General features: G+C 39.0%; 2 protein-coding genes across 2 annotated transcripts; both read left to right on the top strand.

Moving 5' to 3' along the window:
• The first annotated feature begins 1,399 nt into the window (after nucleotides 1–1,399).
• On the top strand, nucleotides 1,400–5,666 carry LOC131346942 (GTPase IMAP family member 9-like). Its single transcript, XM_058380751.1, has 2 exons — nucleotides 1,400–1,547; nucleotides 4,374–5,666. The coding sequence occupies exon 2, from the start codon at nucleotides 4,376–4,378 to the stop codon at nucleotides 5,054–5,056; it is 681 nt and encodes a 226-aa protein (XP_058236734.1). The 5' UTR covers nucleotides 1,400–1,547; nucleotides 4,374–4,375; the 3' UTR covers nucleotides 5,057–5,666.
• Nucleotides 5,667–9,384: 3,718 nt separating this feature from the next.
• Nucleotides 9,385–17,333, top strand: LOC131346941 (GTPase IMAP family member 4-like). The gene is made up of 3 exons (XM_058380750.1): nucleotides 9,385–9,477; nucleotides 12,720–12,776; nucleotides 12,877–17,333. The coding sequence occupies exons 2-3, from the start codon at nucleotides 12,764–12,766 to the stop codon at nucleotides 13,551–13,553; spliced, it is 690 nt and encodes a 229-aa protein (XP_058236733.1). The 5' UTR covers nucleotides 9,385–9,477; nucleotides 12,720–12,763; the 3' UTR covers nucleotides 13,554–17,333.
• The last annotated feature ends 3,964 nt before the right edge of the window (nucleotides 17,334–21,297 follow it).

Raw genomic sequence — 21,297 nt, forward strand, 5'->3', positions numbered from 1 at the left:
AGAGCCGATATGGGATTCAGGTTTTGGTCAAAGAAAGGATTAAATAAAATAAAAGATTTATATAGCGAGGGAATTCTAAGGTCTTTTGAACAACTAGCTGACAAATATAACCTCCCTAGAAAACACTTTTATAAATATCTTCAAATTAGGAGTTTTATAAATAAACACATTGTCATCTTCTGAACCCCCATTATCCTCTATTGAAAACTTCACCTTGAACCATTTACATACTGAAGGTCATTTATCAAAGTTTTATAATATACTTCTTACAGGTTCAAAGGAAAACTCCCTTTCATATCTATCTGCATGGAAACATGGTCTTCAAACTGACATTTTACTAGAGGCCTGGGAAGAGACCTGCCTCCTAGCCCAAACTCAAACTATTAATACTAGATTTAGGTTGTTACAATATAAATGGTTACTCAGAATGTATATAACTCCAGTAAAACTCCATAAGTTTAACCTCAATATTCCTGATAATTGTGTTAAATGTAATAGTGAAATAGGTACACTGTTTCACTGTATGTGGGAATGTGAGAAAATTAAGAAATTTTGGAAGGAAATCTTGTACCTAACTTCTAGAATAATAGAAAGTGATGTTCCTGTAGATGCTAAATTGTGTATTCTGAAAATCTTTTGTTGAATGGAAAGAAGAAAAGGCTTATTAATTTCTGTTTGTTGCAAGCCAAGCATGTTATTGCCTCAAAATGGAAAGACATTCAAGGACTTACTTCAGGTCAGTGGATCAGGGAAATGTCTCATAACCTGGCTTTGGAAAGACTTACTTATCTTGCAAAAGGGAAAATTGAGGACTTCTATGAGAAGGGGGTGGCTCAGGGGACGGGAGTTTTATTGTGCTTTTCATAAATATAATGAAAAAATCAATAAAAATATTTGTGGAAAAAAATAAATGACACACATTTGAAAACTAGAGCAGTGATGGTTCAAATAGTTAAGGCTCTTGGTTGTTAATTGGTAGGTCAGGTCCTAACATGGCCAGGCTGCCACTGATGGGCCCATAAGCACCCTTCTGCTTTATGTGTGCTGCATCATGGCTGAACCTGTGCTTTGAACCCAACATCATAAACTCGGAGGAAAAGGTTTTTTTTTTATTGTTTTGTAATCTATATGTGATAAATAAAGGTTTCTTTGCATAAAATTTTGGAAGAAATTGGAAAGTATGAATGCTTTTTGCCTTAACATAAGTGTGTGTGTGTGTGTGTGTGTGTGTGAATAGTTCACACCATTCCATTTTTTAGGTTATCTGTAAACCCTTGTGATAAAATGCACTGCTGGTAACTGATATATTTATGACTTCCATCTAATGCAACCAGCCATCAGTAGAAAACTAATGTGAGTGCTATAATGTAGCCTTACCCTTTCCTAACAAAACCTGCTTAACAGGTAGTTTAACAACAGATTTTTGCATGACATGGATTATATGATTATGTGTCAGAAAGCAGTGGAACGCAACAGATCTTCACAACACAATCTACAAGACTGAACAAGACTCTTCTCACCCTTTCATTTCACTTCCAAACTCTAAAGTAAGTACCTGCAATAATCAATCAGTTTTTTCTCAATTTGGAACAATGAGAAATTATTAGCTGATATGATGCCCCATCCAGTATGCTGTGTCATTTTTTCCAGCAGTTTTATTTAAGGCAGAGAGTATATGAGTGTACATGAGCTTTACTACGGCAGTGTACAGTGTTTCAGTTCTGCCTTTTCATTTTAATGGCTTTCAGTTCTGAAAAACAAAATAATTTTTTTTGTTCAGATCATTTTAGTGTTAGTCAGAACACATTGTTATTTTATAGTGTTATTTAAATCACTGCCAACTGACAGATCTTAACTAGGACTTAGAAAAGGAACAAAATTTACATTCAAGGGTTAATCTGATGGTTTGCCATTTCCTCCTGTTCTATATAAACAAAAATCAACTGTGTGTGAAAGATTCTGTTGCCATTTTGTTTTTTACTAGAGAGAAAGTTTTTGGTGAATTCAGGGCAAATAGTGACACTGTTTTCATTGTCTTCATTGTTCTTCGATCTTTAGGCTATTCTAGTTCCAGTGTTATTTACCACTATATCCAACGCTGTTTTAGTACTATGCAAGCATCAGTGTTTAGATAACTGTAAGTTTTAAAAAAATAAAGAAAATAGGTGGAATGAACCCCTAGAAGCAGATGGTGTAAAATCATTGAGCAGAGTTTTTATTAAACAGAAAAATCCAAAGGGAGATAATCCAAAACGACAGGGAAAATATGTGGTCAAAAAAAGACAAAAAATTATAAAGCAAACAATGTGGCAACAAAATCCAATACACAAAATCCAAAGAGTAAAAACACAGAAAAAGCAATCAGAGAGAATAATTCAATGAATGGCTTGGTACATAGCTAACACTAACAAAACTGAATAATAGCGTAAGCATGGCTTAAGAAGACCAAAAGCAGGACATGCCCTTTGACCTGAAGCCAATGTCAACATTCAGGGGAGGGTTCCCTCTGGAGGATTGGAAGGGGAGGTACAGGTGAAGTCATTACAGAAATACTCCCTCCCCCAGGACACCTCTTGGTGTTCATCTACGTGGGCGCCCGTGGGGCCATGGTGCAGGTTTGTCAGGGTGGTCCCTGTGAAATTCTTCCGTTACCAAGGAGTGCAGGATGTCAAAAAACAGACTCATGACCTCTCCTTGGGGCAATCCCCTTCTCAATTAACCGGATACTGAAGCTGGCCTTTTTTTCAGAAGGGAGTCCAGTATGGTATGGACCAGGTATGCAGGTGACCCCTTAATTTCTGTTTCAGTGTTGTCTGTGTGAGGGATGTTGTGGGCTGGCTTGAAGGGGATGTGTGGAAATAACCCCTTCTTTCCACACATCCCCTTCAAGCCAGCCCACAACATCAGTACCGTAGCTGGAGGGGTGGAGACAGTACGTGACTGGGTTTATCTTCCTTAAAAAATTGAAAGGTCCTAAATATCTAGGGCTAAGCTTATGGCAAGTGAGTCTGAGTCTTCTTGTAGAAAGCCAGATCGTTTGTCCAGGTTGGTTTGGTAGGTGAGGTCGATGCTGGCGGTAAGCCTGCAGAGGTTGGTGCCTGATGGCGCACTGTAGATGGACATGGGCACTCTCCCACACAGCTTAAGTCAGCTTGGCTGTTCAATTGTGGGTGGTACCCCGAGGTTAGGCTGATGGTGACTGAGGAAACCTTAGTTGTGGAAGATGGTGGAAAAAAAGCTGTGGTTATCTTCATTGCTGGGCAGACTTCTTTGAGTGGCATAAGTCTGCAAGCTTTAAAGAAGAGATCTACAATGACCATGATGACTATATATCCCTGTAAACAGATCTGTAATAAATCATGATGTGCGACCAGGGGTGCTGTGGTGTAAGGTCTTGGATTGTGCACTTTTCCAGGACTTTTCAGACCTGGACATAGTCTTTAACATCTTGAATTAGAGTTGGCCACCAGAAGGTATTTTGTACTAGCCTTGTTGTCATGTGGATGCCTGGATGGCCAGAACTGAGAGAACTGTGCACTTATTGGATGGTCCTGAGTCAAAGGCTAGAAGGCACCTACTGTCAGGTGGGAGGATATTCCAGGGGTGGAGGTTCAGACATTCTGTAACTGCTTGAACCTTGGCTTGTTCCATAGTAGTCGAGAGAGCACAGTGCGGACAGGAAATACATGGTTGTCCAGGGTCTTGCAATAAATGAGTATGTCATTGATATACACGATTATGCTACTGTTGTGCATGTCTCTAAAATCTTGTCAATGAATGGCATTACCAGTTATTCATAGTGCCACCTGGTGGTATGGAATGCCATTTTCCACTTGTCGCCCTACCGTATTCTGTTCAGATTGTATGTGCTCCTTAGGAAAAATTCGGTGAAGAACTGGCTTCTTGAAGTTGTTTCAGAGCAGGTGGTACGAGTTGTGAAGGAAAGGGGTAGCGGATGGTGAAAAACCGAGAAAACAAGAGAACAATGCAGGTTCAAATAATTACTCCTCTCCTACCTTTTGTAACAACTTCACCTTGTTACAAAAGGTAGGAGAGGAGTAATTATTCCTAATAGTTGTTTGATTGTTTCTGGGTGTATCTGTTTTAGGTAAGTATAGATAAAGGCTTGAGTACACTACCTGATGATTTTGAAGAGGAAATTAGTGAAACTATTTCTTCCATCTGTTTGGGAGTAAAAGCTTTGGAATGCTTAATGATGTGGTTATGTTGGTATTACTTTCCAAGAGCAAAAGTTCATGACATGTCTATTTTTCCACTTTAATTTTTTTTTCAATTTGAGATGTTTTTCATTTATTTTTTAAATATACAACCTTTTTTTAAATTACTTTTTCTTTCTTAATTTTTTATATTAGCAATGGAGCGGCGGATTGTTCTTCTGGGGAAAACTGGATCAGGGAAAAGTGCCACTGGAAACACCATCCTTAAGAGCAACTATTTTGAAGTGAAATCTTCTCCTGTATTAGTGACTAAAAAATGTGAAGTGAAAACAAGTGGGCACATTAGGGTTATTGATACACCAGGCTTGTTTAACACAGTGCTAACTCCACGCCAATTAAGAGAAGAAATTGATGAGTGTATGAGCATGTCAGCTCCTGGTCCTCATGTGTTCCTGCTGGTGGTCAAACTGGGCAGATTCACAGATGAAGAAAAGAATATACTGCGGTGGATTAAGGAGAACTTTGGAAAACATGCCTTGCGCTACACCATTATTGTGTTCACTCATATTGATCAGCTTAGAGAGGAGAAACTGGAAGACTTTTTGGCAGAGAGCACAGAACTATGGCAGCTCCTCAGCAGCTGTGGAAATCGCTATCATGCATTTAACAACAATGATTCCAATCCTTCCCAGGTAGAAGAGCTGATGCAGAAGATTGATAACATGGTTTTGATGAATGGCAAGCTTTATTACACTTCTGAGATGTACAACTATGCTCAGGGAAAGGCCGGATCTGGGGAAATGTTTGCTTTAGGCTTTGTTGCTGCTACAGGAATAGCTGCAGGACTAGCAGTTTTAGGAATTTTACTCAGAAAATGAATCCAGTGTTGACCAAAACATAATGAAAGTCAATACTCAATCTCATTTAACACAGCCAGACCTGACAATGTCAAATATCACAGAGTAATAAGGAGCATTACATTACAAAACTGAACTGTGATTCATTCATGGTACATGTACATGGACTGGATCCGTTTATTAGTTTCCTTTGCGTGATATTTTTTTTAAATGTACCTCTTAAATGGGTTTGGACTTAACCCTTTAATGTCCAAAGCAATGGAAAAATTCTTATTTTGCATTATTTAATTAATTCAGTCAATAATAACAACAATATATAACTGTTTTTTTAACAGACCCCAAAGTTATTTAAATTTAAAATTTATTTAGGCCTCTACCAAACGGCTGCCCAATCCACTTGGGTTAAGTTAAAAAAATTGTTAATGAAATATATTGACTCGGTGAAACGGTCACACAGAACATTAAAGGGTTGAAACATTTATCTCATTAGCATTGTTATGTTTTTTTTTGTTTGACTGTATGAACATTTTGAATTATTTTAACCCTTTCCTGTAAGATGTGGGATTAGCTTGAAGTAGAATTTGGAAAGTCTAACAATGTGTGTAATATTGAAAAATGTAATAAAAAATGTGGAACTATTATTTGATATGTAAACCTCATATTTATTGTTTTCCCTCAAGTTAAGCAATGTGAATGTTCCTACTGAGAAAGTCCTAATGTGCTTTAGCTTTCTCTGCTCACATAATAACTGACTAAACTATTGGGACAATTGCAGTCAAGATGCAAGCAGGAAAGGGAACTTAATTAATCGTATTAAGAAGCACCAACACTGGCCCATAAAGTATTTGTACAGTTAAGCCACACTTTTATAATTCACTGTATATCAAACTAAGTGGAAAAGGATTTCCCAGCAAAACATTCCCAGTCCATCATAATTCCTCCACCACCCTCAAACTCGGGGAAGCCAGAATACAAAACCAGCAGGGCCATCAGTAAAATATTGTGATGAAATGCACTGCTAGTTATTTCATGGTCAAGCTGTTCACTGATATACACTATATTGCCAAAGGTTTTGGGACACCCCTCCAAATCATTGAGTTCAGGTGTTGTTTTTCAGGGGTTGGGCTCGGCCTCTTAGTTCCAGTGAAAGGAACTCTTAATGCTTCAGCTTCATACCAAGACATTTTTGACAAACCCCTGTGTTGGCCAAAACATAATAAAGGTCAATACTCATTTCTAAATTTACATGGAGAGTGGTAGCTAAGTGGTTAAGATGTTAAACTGATCAGAAGGTCGTGTGTTCAAATCCCACTACTCCCCACAGCTGCTACCCCTTGGCCCTTGAGCAAGGTCCTTAATCATCAGCTGCTCAGTTATATAAGTGAAATGTATATACATTGCTCTGGATGAGGGTGTCTACCAAATGCCACAAATGTAATGTACTCATTTCTAATTAGGACACAGCCAGACCTGACAATGTCAGATATCACAGAGTAATAGGAAGCATTACATTACAAAACTAAACTGTGAGTTATTCCTGCCCTTTTCAAGTACATGGGCTGGACATTTATTAGTGTATAAGATTCCTCTGCATGATATTTTCTTAAATGCTGATACAATTTACTCATAAGCATTTGTTTGAATGTATGGACATTTGAATTATTTTAACCTTTTCCTGTAAGATGTGGGATTAGCTTGAAGTAGAATTTGGAAATTCTAACAATTTGTGTAATATGTGCAATTATTCAACAAATTATATACGTAAACATCATATTTATTGTTTTCCCTCAGGTTAAGCAGTGTGAATATTCCTAGTGAGAAAGTCCTAATGTGCTTTACCTTTGTCACAAAATAGCTGACTAAACTACTGGGACAATTGTAATCAATCATATTTAGAAGCACCTACACTGGCCCACAAAGTATTTGTACAGTTAAGCCAGACTTGTATAATTTCACTGCATATCAAACCAAGTAGTAAAAAAATTCCCAGCAAAAAATTGCTCAGACCATCTTACTTCCTCCACCACCATCACCCTCAAGGGAGCCAGGATGCAAACACAAACCCAGAAGGACCCAGTGGAGCCATGACTTCAGCAGAACCTGGTGAAGGATGGCAGGATGTTAAGAGGGGCATTAAAGAAGGATCATAAGGTGGCTGGAGCGCCCTTAAAGAAATATGGTAAGAGGGGCTTCAAGAAGGATGGCAGGATGGGTAAAGGGGCCCTACATTCAGGCTGATATTAAGGTGCAACATGGTTGTGCACTTTTTATAAAAATTGTTGAAGAATTCCCTGTGCCAGGCAGGTGATTCCAGTTTACTGTGTGTTTTTGTTTGTTTGTTTTGTAATCTTAGTTAAGATAGGAATGGATTAAATTAGCTAAGACATGTTCTTGGTGCCGCCTTTCGCCCTATGTGCGCTGGGATAGGCTCCAGCAGACCCCCATGACCCTAGGAATCCTAGGAATAAGCAGGTATAGACAGTGAATGAATGAATGAATGTTCTTGGTGCCTAAAATACTTGTATAATGAGTGGCTGTATAATTTGCCACGGGACAGGTTCTTTATTGCTTAGTGACACAGAAGTAAATAAAAGCTTGTCACTGATGGTACACCAGAGCATCTATGAGAAAGTGAAAATACACTAGGCAGTTACAACAGAACATACTGAAACTTGATTTACTGGCTTGATTTACTGGAAACAAATTAGAAAGAAAGCTACTTGTATCGTCTCTATAAAATCACTCAAACAAAAACTACCATACTGTTAATGTTTCCTGTAATCAGTTAGTCTATATGCCAGGAAGAAACTGCTCTGTATCTGTATTTGAGAAATTTAATTGGTAGAATTCTTTTTCCCGCTTATTCCCTCACATTCAGTAATTGTTAACTTGATAAGGTCATGGGTAATCCAGAGCCAGTCCCAGGAACACCGGGTGGGATGCAGGAATACACTCAGGATGTTAGACCAGTCCAGCACATGGTAGCATGAAAACACTTATTTAGAAGTAGCCTTTATTTGTCACATATACATTACTGCACAGTGAAATTGTTTCATCAAATATGAAACATGTAGTCAGGATGCAGCACCCCTGGAGCAGGGTGGGTTGAGGGCTACACCAAGGGCATGTCGTCTTAGCCACTGAATTGCCCCTATGAGGGAGGAAACCCAGGGAGTGTAAAGGTGTACTGTATAATAGTACAAAGGTGAAAAATCAGAGAGTCAGACAGAAAAGACAGTCCAAGGGTGAAGGCAAGAATCACAATGATACATCAACAGTCTACAAATTTTACATTCATAAATCATAGTAAGACACAACAAAACTTACAGGATGGAAATGAACCCCAGATTTTGCAGTGTATGCTAGAATCTCTGGAACTGGAATTGTTAGCACTTGGGCAGCAGGGACATCTGGTGGTGTTTAGGGGTTGGGCATGGTGTTGTTGGGTGAAACTGTGACAAGGAGAACATACAAATCAAGTCAAGAAGCTTTTATTATCATTTTAACCATATATAGATGATGCAGAGTATAGTGAAATAAATCAACATTCCACCAGCACCATGGTGCTACACAAAAGCAGAGCTACATAGAATATTTCTGGCATTTGGCAGATGCTCTTATCCAGAGCGACATACAAAAGTGCTTTAAGTCTCTATCAATGAACTGGCTCAATACCATTACCATTAGCCTAAAATTATTATTATTATTTTTTTAAACATGTAACAACACATAAAAACAGGAAAAGATAAGAGCAAGTTTATGTGCTTCAGGAAAAGGTAGGTCTTCAGACATTGTTTGAAGACAGAGAGCTAAGGACGAAAAAGTAAGTGAAGAGTGTGTGTGAGGGGTGTGTGGGGTTATCCACAATGCTGTTGGCTTTGCAGATGCAGTGTGTAGTGTAAATGTCCACGATAGACCGGCTAGAGACTTCAATGATCTCAGCTGTCCTCACTATCCGCTGCAGGGTCTTGCAATCTGAAACGTTGCTATTCCCAAACCAGGCAGTGATGCAGCTGCTCACGATGCTCTCGATGGTCCCTATGTAGGACATGGTCAGGATGGGGGAGGTAGATGGGCTTTCATCAGCCTCCACAGAAAGTAGAGACGCTGCTGGGATTTCTTGGTAATGGAGCTAATGTTGATGGACCAGGTGAGGTTCTGTGGAGCTGTGAAGTGCCAACATCAGCTAGCCACTTTGCTATCATTCTGCCAAATTTGCAACAGATAAATGAACATGTAGGTGTACACATTATTCAGTGGTGGAAAGCCAGCATTCTTTACTGCCCTTGCTTATAAAAGCTGCCCTGTAGGTGGAGTAAATTATATGTGACGTGTCAAAGACAGTAAATTGGGTGTAAGCTGGAACTCAAGGCATTTCATTGTGGAAAGAATCTGCAAAGAACTCACCATATCCAGTTCTGTCATCTCATCTAAACTTTAAAGTAAGTAACCTCAATTTATGTTTATGTTCATTAAAGAGACCTGCATGCAAATTTTTGAGTAAATAACTTTTCTTTACTTACACTAGGATTAAAATTGCTTGAATATGAATATGATATGAATATGACATAATAACATAGTTATGGTTAATACGAGGTGCAGATAGGGTTATTAGGGGGAGGTAAAGTCAGATTTAGAAAACAACTTGTTGTCAAAAATCCAAGCCAACTAACATGAGGACAAGGCTTGCTAAGAATGAACAAAAGAAGTTTAGTAATGATGAGATTAAACAAAAGTGAGAGTATACTTTGCAAAGAATCTCTCTCTCGCACACACAGGGTTTTAATTGAAACTGAAAACAGGTAAGATATGACATCAATCAAGACAAATGAGGGAAATAGCCAAGGTGGAAAACAAAGGAGGAGACAAGACATGAGTCAAAACAAAGCACTCATGGCGCTCGGTGTAAATGTGAAGATTCTTGACACTACATTCATTAAGGAACCAAAAAGAGCAAAAGCTAATTCTCTTAGAATACTGGGGATAAAATTGCTGTGATTTTGTATTAAAAAATGGTACTGAATAGTAATAATAATAATAATAATAATAATAATAATAATAATAATAATAATAATAATAATAATAATTAATCTAGCCATGGGAGTCACAGTCCAGTGACTTCTCACTCCAGTGACCGGTCCCAAGCCTGCATAAATAGAGAGGGTTATGTCAGGAAGGGCATCCGGCATAAAACATTGCCAAATTTAATCATGCGAATCGTCAGTACTCTGAATTTCATACTGGATCAGTCGAGGCCCTGGTTAAGAATGACCACCATCGGCGCCATTGACCTACAAGGCGGCGGTGGAAATTGGGCTACTGTTGGTTGAAGAAGTAGAGGAGGAAGGAGAGTGTGCAGACAGAGAGAGAAGAGGAAAGGTAAGAGTGTAGGACTGAGAATAGGAACTCTGAATGTTGGTACTATGACAGGGAAAGGTAGAGAGCTGGCTGATATGATGGAGAGAAGGAAGGTGGATATACTGTGTGTACAGGAGACCAGGTGGAAGGGGAGCAAGGCTTTCAAGCTGTTTTATTATGGTGTGGATAGTAAGAGAAATGGGGTAGGTGTGGTCCTGAAGGAGGAGTTTGTGAGGAATGTTCTGGAGGTGAAGAGAGTGTCAGACAGGGTGATGAGTCTGAAGTTAGAGGTTGAAGGGGTGATGTTGAATGTTGTTAGTGGTTATGCCCCACAGGTAGGTTGTGAGTTAGAGGAGAAAGAGAGATTCTGGGGTGAATTAGATGAGGTGATAGAGACTATTCCTACGGGGGAGAGAGTGGTGATAGGAGCAGATTTTAATGGACATGTTGGTGAGGGGAACACAGGTGATGAGGAGGTGATGGACAAGTTTGGAGTTAAGGAAAGGAACCTTGAAGGACAGATGGTAGTGGACTTTGCTAAGAGGATGGACATGGCTGTGGTTAAAACTTATTTTCAGAAGAGGGAGGAGCATAGAGTGACTTACAAGAGTGGAGGTAGGAGCACACAGGTAGACTACATCCTATGTAGAAGAGGCAATCTGAAAGAGATTAGTGTCTGTAAAGTGGTAGTGGGAGAGAGTGTAGCCAGACAGCATAAGATGGTGGTGTGTAGGATGAATTTGATGGTCTGTAAGCAGAGGTCAAAGATAGAGATGGAGAAGAAAACCAAATGGTGGAAGCTGAAAAAGGAGGAATGTTGTGAGGAATTTAGACAGAAGTTGAGGCAGGCTCTGGGTGGTCAGGTAGTGCTGCCAGATGACTGGGAAACTACAGCAGAAGTGATCACGGAGACAGGAAGAAAGGTGCTGGGTGTGTCATCTGGAAGGAGGAAAGAAGATAAGGAGACTTGGTGGTGGAATGAGGAAGTTCAGGATAGTATTCAGAGGAAGAGGTTAGCCCAGAAGAACTGGGACATGGACAGGACTGAAGAGAATAGACAGGAATACAAGGAGTTACAGCACAGAGTGAAGAGGGAGGTGTCTAAGGCCAAGCAGAAGGTGTTTGATGAGTTGTACACTAGGTTAGACACTAGAGATGGAGAGAAGGACTTGTACAGGTTAGCTAGGCAGAGGGATCGAGATGGGAAGGATGTGCAGCAAGTTAGAGTTATTAAGGATAGAGATGGAAAGGTGCTCACAAGTGAGGAGAGTGTACAGAGGAGATGGAAGGAGTACTTTGAAGAGCTGATGAATGAGGAACATCAGAGGGAAAAAGAGTAGAAGGGGTGAACTCTGTGGAACAGAATGTAGATAAGATTAGAAAGGATGAAGTCAGGAAGGCTTTGAAGATGAAAAGTGGAAAGGCAGTTGGTCCTGATGACATCCCGGTGGAGGTCTGGAAGTGTCTAGGAGAGGCGGCAGTGGAAGTTTTAACTACTTTGTTTAACAGGGTTTTAGAGAGTGAGAAGATGCCTGGAGAGAAGAGGAATGAAAGTCAGTCATAGTAAGACTGAGTACATGTATGTGAATGAAAGGGAGGGAAGTGGAACAGTAGGATGAAGAGGTGAAGAAGGTACAGGAGTTTAAGTACTTGGGGTCAACAGTCCAGAGTAATGGAGAGTGTGGGAAAGAGGTAAAGAAGCGAGTGCAGGCAGGTTGGAATGGGTGGAGAAAGGGAGTTTTGTGTGATAGAAAAATTTCAGCGAGAATCAAGGGGAAGGTGTACAGGACAGTGGTGAGACCGGCCATGCTGTATGGTTTAGAGGCAGTATCACTGAGACAGAGACAGGAGTCAGAGCTGGAGGTAGCAGAGCTGAAGATGTTGAGGTTCTCTTTGGGAGTCACACGGTTGGACAGGATTAGGAACGAGTACAGCTTGTACTCCATCAGAGGGACAGCTCATGTTGGATGTTTGGGGGAATAATAATAATAATAATAATAATTATTATTATTATTATTATTATTATTATTATTATTATTATTATTATCATCTGTTTTTGTGATTTATGTAAAAGCATGTTTGGAAGGTTGCCTAGGCCACATGAGGCTAAATTTTCTTAGCCACTTAACCTACAACCTAAACCACCACTCAGTACAGTCCCTACCTGCTGCAGGTGGCAAAAACTCTCCTTTTTACTGTAAAGCCCTGTAGTTCTGTCCTACTGGCTCTTCTTTATATTCACTGCTCGGTCAGCCTGAGATGGAGATCATAGCTTGCTTGCATTTTCTTTGAATAAAAAACACTGATTTATGGGCCATGTCCACAGGTATCACTGAACTCTGAAGCCTACATTAAACACCACAGCTACAAATGGATATGGAAGGTGAGTACTTAGACCAATTTTACTGATGTTAAATGTTAAATTGAAATTTGCATTTATTCCAGAGATTGCTAAACAATACTGAAACCTTTTTATTTTGCAGATACAGAACTGAGGATTTTTATGTTGGGTAAAAGTGGGTCGGGAAAGAGTGCTACAGGAAACACTATCCTAAACAGAAGAGTGTTTAAGGACACATGTGCCTTTCATTCCATCACCAATGTGAGTAAAAGAGGCTGCACTATTTTAGAAGACAAGGCGATTATTGTAGTAGATACACCGGGAATCTGCCACACGTCCCTGACTAAAGAAGACTTGAAAAGAGAAATTAACAAAGGGCTACACCTTTGTGCTCCTGGTCCACATGTAATCCTAATAGTCATCAAACTGGGTGTGAGATTCACAGAGGAAGAAAAGAAAGTGCTTGAGTGGATTCAGAACAACTTTGGAGAAGAAGCACGAGACTGCACCATGGTTCTGTTTACTTACGGAGATTTACTGACAGATTCGATGGAAAATCACCTGGATAACTGCCCAACACTGACAAATCTAGTGGAGCAGTGCAATGGACAGTACCATGTTTTTCAGAACAAACAGCAGGATCAGTGCCAGGTTCGTGAGCTTCTGAATAAAATAGAAGAGTTACGAAGATTGAATGGCAACAAAATATACACCAAACATACTGCGTCACGACTTGTGGGAGCAGCAGCAGCAACAGCAGCAGTAGCAGCAGCAGCAACAGCAGCAATTGCTATAATTGCAACTACAGGTCACAAGTAACTAATGGTAGAAGAAGCACTTAACATCACACACACACACACACACACGTGATGTGGGGTGCATTCATATATAAAGTGCTTGGTCTGGTGTGTATTCCAGCTTAGTGCAGTTCTTTTTGACAGGTAAGAAACTGCGATCACAGTTGTGTCTGAGAGCATCTAAGATCTGTTTCGACTCAGTTCACCCATCTGGAATTAACCATGGCATATAATCTGAGCCACAGGACAGAGGACTAGTTGTGCAGAAATATCATGTGTTCTGTAGACAAACTAACAGAGGGAATAATGTGGATGTTATGCAAAAATGTTTTATGTGTAGAATTATCTAATCTTTTATTCATGACTTTCCCATGATTGTGTGTCTTTTTGTGATTCATTAATGTAATAACTTCTAAACAGTATAGTACAATGTAATAACTTATAAGTAGTAATGCACAGTATAAATAAAGATTATTTATGTAAGGAAGCATGCATTTGGAACAATGTAACCAACTCAGATTTTGGTCTAGAATGTAAAAGCAATTATTGGCAATTGATAAACACCCACTTACTACAATATCATACAAGTTGTAAAAAATCTGGTAAACAGCTTTGGTAAACCATCAGTTAATAAGCTACTTTAAAGTTTGGTAAACTCACAGGGTATAATTAAGTACAACAGAAACTGCTTAGAGGCTTGACAAAGACAAAGGCAAATGTGAGCAGAGAAACATACAAAATGTACTGATTTTAAAAAAACAGTAAAATGAACACTTATCCATAAAGGTCATGGTCAAACAATCCATACATGGGATCTATAGTCCTTCTGAGGAAGTCCTTATGCCTGGAACCCCAAAAGGAAAAACAGTCCAGAGAAAAAAGGAGAAAAGTCCCCACTGCCATAACGTTATGAAAGTCCAACTGTAAATACAGATCCCCATTTATCTCCTGTAACTGGATGGCCAACTGATTAAAAACCAGCTCCAAAAGTAAAGAAAGAACCAACCGTACTCCAAAACCAGATAATTCCTCCATCCTTTTTACTTCAGTAGGCCTTCCTGTTTCAGGGTATCCTAAGGTCAAAATTAAAGTCCCCTTTCCCTACTGTAGGAAGTTTCTGCCCCAAACCTAAAAGTGCCATGTGTCACTTCAAATGAAACCACAACTCACAAGAAAATAAAAGAATGAAAGAATCATCGGAACACATACCAACTCAACCAAATTTACCAGAGTAGAAATGGCAGAGAACTAGATGAAATGCACATTCATCTATTACTGCTAATATTATGAACAGCAGCTACGCTAATGCTGTTCCATTGTTTCCCTTCTTCTACCCATCCCGAGGCATACAGAGACTGTGCCGGCTCCAGTGGCGTCCGGAGATGGACCAGCTCCAGCCGGGTTCTGCTTGTGAGGATTGGGATATTCAAGCAGCGCTGTGGACAACAACCTCCTTATTGATTTACATAACACTATACACATGCTGTATCTGTATCACACAATTATCACCCAAATAAGGATGGGTTCCTCTTACCATCTAAGGGAGTTTTTCCTTGCCACAGTCGCCTCAGTCACCTCAGGCTTGCTCACTTGGGATAACATCTAGGACTGTCTGTCTGTCTGTCTGTTTATATGTTTGTTGTTTTCTTATGTTGTTTCTCATGTAAAGCTGCTTTGAGACAATGCTCATTGTTAAAAACGCTATACAAATAAAATTGAATTGAATTGAATAGAACATCAATTAGGGCCTGAAACCATTTGAATTATAAACACACTTTTTCACAATATTTTACCTTCATTCAAATTTGTAAAATATAGTATCGGATATTTATTTCAGCCCTAATATAGTGGAATCACAACGTCCCTGTATAAAGCTATTTATTTGTTATTTCCCTTTACATGCACAGTTTCACAGTGTGGTCTGGTATGCAGGAACATATTTCTGAACACTGGAGAGCTCTCATGCAGACTTGTAAACATAGAGTATCTCAAATGCATAATTTATTCAATTTCAATTGTATTTCTTTGGCAGCTTGTTAACTAGCCATTAGCATCATGTAAATCTGAGGATATTCTAACTCACTCAGTAACCACTTCTCTTGATCAAGGTCATGGTAGATCCATAGCCTATCCCAGGAACAGCTGGTGAAAGGCAGGAATAAACCCTAGATGGGATGCAAGCTCCTATCTTTTGTTTTAAACTTAGCACACACAGACTGATGCTAATGTGTGGTATGTTTCAGCAGCTGTCTTACAGCTGATTCTGGTGTCCTACTGTGTGATGTGGTTTTGATTGTTTTAATAGGAGTGGTGTGTTTAAAACCTAATTGCTTGTCATGGCACCGGTATTTTTCAGCATGTCATACAGGTGATTCCGGTTTACTGCGTGTTTTTAGATTGTTGATTTGTTTTGTAATCTTTTAGGTTAAGATTAAAATAGCTAAGATTGGGTTATATATAGGCAGGTTCTTTATGACTGTAATTATTTCTTTGTGTATTGTGCTTTTTTTATTTCTATTAAAAAGAAAGTTACCTGTACCATTTCTTTAAGTCATTCACAGTAGAATTGCCAGTCTGTTGATGTGACCTGCAATCAGTTAGTTAGTTTACATGCCAGCCGGAAATTGGTAGGCAGGAATACACCCAGGATGTGAGACCAGTCCATTGCACAGAAACCAAGAAAACCTGGAGAAATCCCAGGGAGTGTATCAATCATTCCCTCATTTACAGACATGATTAAGACCTAGAGATTTCAGCAAAGTCTGGGGTTTATCACCATCCTGTATTTCTAAGCTGTCTGGTATCATTTTATGATTTAAGGATATTGAATTTGTGGCCAGTTGATGTATCATTGGGATCTTTTTGCTCATACTCTTAGACTGTTTTCCTGATTGTTTGCTCTCTGACTTTTAACTTGGACTATTTTGTTGATTACTCAGTTCAATTCAATTTTACTTGTATAGCACTTTAACAATTAATATTGTCTCAAAGCAGCTTTACAGAACCAAAGAAACAAAAAAACTTTGCTAAAATTCCTGTGACTGTGGCATGGAAAAAAACTGTATTTTGAGATTCATTTTAGTTAGGACATGAAGTGGGGCAGTGGTAGGTCCAGTAGTTAAGGCTCTAGGTTGTTGACCCGAAAGTCTAGTTTCAAGCCCCAGCACTGCCAAGCTGCTACTGTTGGGCTCCTGGGCAAGCACCACTTTATTCCAGGGGTTCTGTATCATAGCTGCCCCTATGCTTTGACCCCAAACTATACCTGTAACAAAGGCTTCTTTTATCTTGTTGAAGTTATCAACTATTCACTGAGACTTGAAAGTAAATCTGATCGTGATTATTAGACATTAAGTCTCCATAGATTCTATGTGGTTCTATCCACAGTAATCTCATGTATCTTCAGTTTGCCCATGTGGAGCAGCTGCAAGCAGCCTCCTGGTGATGAGACTCTCACCAGAGGTCAGGTCCCAGGCTGAGCAGATGGGGGTCAGGAACACTGGCTACAATCAGTTAATAAATATGAAATTGTGTCATGTATTTATTCTTTCCTCAGGTTTTGTTTTTACTATCACTAACTAAACACCTTATTGTGATGGTGTAGTCGAGGATGAGGAAACCCGTCATAGTTGGGCAAAAACGTAGAATTTCATAAGCCCTCATGGGTGTCTGTGTTGTCTAATCTGACCCTGGTGGAACAAAGCCTTTATAATGTTTGATGTGTGACAGACTCAACAAACAAAATGGATGTTTTCTGTGCATGAGAACATCATGTTCACACACTGAACGTCACGACACACTCGGGAGTGCACTTTTAATCACAACATTAGAAACAGGACACTGTTCTTTATCACATGACCTAAAGCTTAATAAACATGAATTCAGACTTGTTGTAATAAAGGAACGAACTGATTCATTAAATCCACAGGATGGTGTTTATTTGAAAAGCTCTCCCAGCTCAGAACATTGCTCTATTAACTCTCCATATTGTTCCTTGATAAAATGCAGCACACTGAATGGACAGAGGCTTGGGTACAGTATATTTCTGGAAATGTTACATCTCCGATTATTATAATTATACCTGGTTTATTTTATGCCATTGGTCTGTTATTGTAGAGAACTGTTATTGAGGAAGCAGCAGTGATGTGTTCGCTGAGCATCATTAACGGAATAACCGAGTGACCTATTAAATCAACGCTCAAAGAAAAAGATTCAAAACAGTTGAAATGATGTATTAAGTGGTGCTGATGGTACAAGGCATTATGGGAAAACTAGATGCATGTGAGTATCCATCATGTGCGGGTGAGACTTTTCAAACTCTGTTATGAATCAGATGGAACACTTCATCATAATCTGAACTTCCTAGACTGTGAATCTCTCTCTCTCTCTCTCTCTCTCTGTCTCAGAGCTACTGTAGAAAAAAATTACCTTGAACTAGTTTTGTTTCACATCACAATCATGGGCATTTTATGAAATTGATCTAGGAAACTGAGTCAATGAATGAATCATGTGATTCATTGAATGTGAATGAATCAGTGCTGTAGTGAAATCTTACAGGCATCAGAATATTAAACGATTCAGTGAACTTAGCCAGTGATTTAGATCATGTTTAAGATGAATCTTTGTTTTAGATGAATCAGTCATTTAAATGAATCTTTGTTTTAGATGAATCATTTATGTAAATGAATCTTTGTTTTAGATGAATCAGTCGTGTAGATGAATCTTTATTTTAGATTAATCAATCATTTAAATAATTTGGACCTCAGTTTAAGCAAAGCCTTTGTCTGTTTTCAATTTAAGAAACCTTTATTAATGTATTATAACACATTAAATTCAGGAGTTACCTTGTGACATTTTGGCTCCCCCTAGTGCCTCTCTCTCTCTCTCTCTCTCTCTCTCTCTCTCCTTGTGTGTGTTTATGTCCACTCATCTTTTCTCTCACAGTGTTATGTAACAAAAGTCATTCAAAGGTAACGGCGAAAGATATACAGAAATGAATAAAGATAAAAATGAATGTCTACTCTTCTGCACACTTTTAGTTACAGAACCCACACAGCAACACACACAGATTTTTTTGTGCAGTGGTTTAGTTAAATGAAAGTAATTAGATGTTTTTATTAAGGTGATCTCCTGCATCTCCTGCATCTCTCTCTCTCTCTCTCTCTCTCTCTCTCTGCGTGTGATTGTGCTTGTCATCACTCCCTCCCTCTTGCACTAGACCTTGCGTGAGAGGTTTCTCTCTCTCTCTTGTCTCTCTGTCCCACTTCTTTTCCACCTGTCCTCTATCTCTCCTCTGCATCATCTATTCATCACCCATTCCTCCATTCACGCAACCACAACAACAACAACAACAACAACCAGCTGTTTGCTTTAGCCATCACACATTTAGGTCTGCTGTCTTTCTTTCAGCGTTTCTGGTTTCTCAGTTTTTATTAGCAGAAATGAAATGATGGGGAGATTCAACAGAAATGAAGTGAAAAAACGAAGAATAGGGTTGATTGTGTGATTATTTAACGTAGGTTATTACCTCATAATGAATGTATAATAAAATAAATGAGTTTAAGTTTATGGTTTGAGAGTGTGAGGTGAAGCTACACACACACACACACACACACACACCTGTACAATAGACCTAATGAGATGGGCAGGTGCAAGTGGCGAGTCTGATATGACACAGAGATTAGACTCACACGCGAAACCACATCACGAGTGTAAACGCAGTCCATGTCGCTTTATGGTAACATAACAGAGAAGTCGAGGTACTGTTAACGAATTATTTTACTGTAACAGTACGTCTTCTCACACCACAGCTATTTACCGGTTGTTGCTTATGTTGTGGCAGCTATAAACAAACACATTTCTCCTGACAGAAAACTTCACCCTGTGAACCAGCTGTTGCTATAGAAACCGTCACCTATCAGAGGGAGTGCAATAGTATATATTAATATATATATATACCAGGTTCAGGGCCAGTTTTTTCTCCACAACCATCTATCTATCTATCTATCTATCTATCTATCTATCTATCTATCTATCTATCTATCTATCTATCTATCTATCTATCTATCTATCTATCTATCTCTGTCTGTCTGTCTGTCTGTCTATCTATACACTGTATATTATCTCTAATACTGTTGTACATACTATATACGTAATGCACACATGCTGCACAAATATATAATAGAATATATATATTCTTAACACTTTATCTGCTGTAAATACAGCTTGCATGTATTTCTCTCTGCACACTCTGACATAGCCTTATTTATTGATGCACATATTTACATATTTATCTGCACTTGTACATTTGCACAATTTCTACTATTTGCACTTCTGCTAGATGCTAAACGCCATTTCGTTGCTATATACCTGTACTTTGTAATAACAATAAAGATGTATCTATCTAAATATCAGAGCAGCTGAATGAAAGAGCTAGAATGAACCAGTGCCTTGGGATAAAGATGAAGTAATAAATAATGATGAAGAGTTTTTGCCATTTGTGTGTCTGTGTAGTAACGTGTGACTCGTGTCTGACTCGTGCCCAGCGTCTCTAAAGAACGGGATGTGACTTCACTCGTGACTTGAAGGCCACCGGTGCAGCTGCTGCATGCCGTACTGGCACATCCATTTCTATGCCAACAGCATCGCCGTAGTAACACAAGACCTTGTAGTGTCAAGACAAAACATACACACACACACACACACACACACATACACATACAAAGAGCAATGAATGTGAAATGTTTACAAGGACAGCGTCAGAAGAACTAAAGACATCTGTGTGTGTGTGTGTGTGTGTGTGACTGTGTGTGTGTGGTAATAGTAGTAGTAGTAGCCTTAAAGAACAAAAACAAGAAGAAGAATATACAATTTAATAAGAACACACACACACATACACACACACACACACACACACATACACATATACACATACAAAGAGCAATGAATGTGAAATGTTTACAAGGACAGCATCAGAAGAACTAAAGACATCTGTGTGTGTGTGTGTGTGTGTGACTGTGTGTGTGTGTGCGTGGTAGTAGTAGTAGCCTTAAAGAACAAAAACAAGAAGAAGAATATACAATTTAATAAGAACACACACACACACACACACGAGGAAACATCAGCAGCCTCAATTCCAGCGACAATCAAGAGATTATCTAATACAGGGGTGTCCAAACTTTTTTCACGGGGGGCCAGGTGCAAAAAAATGTGAGCTGTCTTGGGCCGTATGGCTGTAAAAAAAAAAAAAATTTAGACAAGCTATTTGATTATTGCCATTAATTTGTCCTTGTCTGCTTATATGTTAAATATGCTATTCTCTAAAAATGTTGTGTGTGCTAAATATATATTTATATATGCCCCATGATATTATGTAAATTTTTAACCTAAGAATCATTACAATGTATTACTTTCAATATATTTTTACTCACCATTAACTTATTAATGTGAACAGTGATGTTGTGCCTTGGATTTCAGAATTGATGTCAAGTCAGGAGTAAGTCATGTAGTAGAGATACGAAGCAGATCACAGAGATGGCTGTCAGTCAGACTGGCCCGCAGTGGACTCTTGTTCAGCGTCATCAGCGAAAATGTTTGCTCACATATGTACGTGGAGCCAAACAGACTCATCATCCTTTGTGAGTGACGTTTGATTAAGGGGAATCTGGAGGTTTTCAAACTCTTGTAAAACTCGGACAGGGGAAGAATCTGGTGACGGCTGCGAAGAGAATCATCGCACTGGAGTTCTATGAGTTCCAGCTGCACATTCT

Source organism: Hemibagrus wyckioides, linkage group LG26, assembly GCF_019097595.1.
Source record: "Hemibagrus wyckioides isolate EC202008001 linkage group LG26, SWU_Hwy_1.0, whole genome shotgun sequence".
Taxonomy (NCBI): domain Eukaryota; kingdom Metazoa; phylum Chordata; class Actinopteri; order Siluriformes; family Bagridae; genus Hemibagrus; species Hemibagrus wyckioides.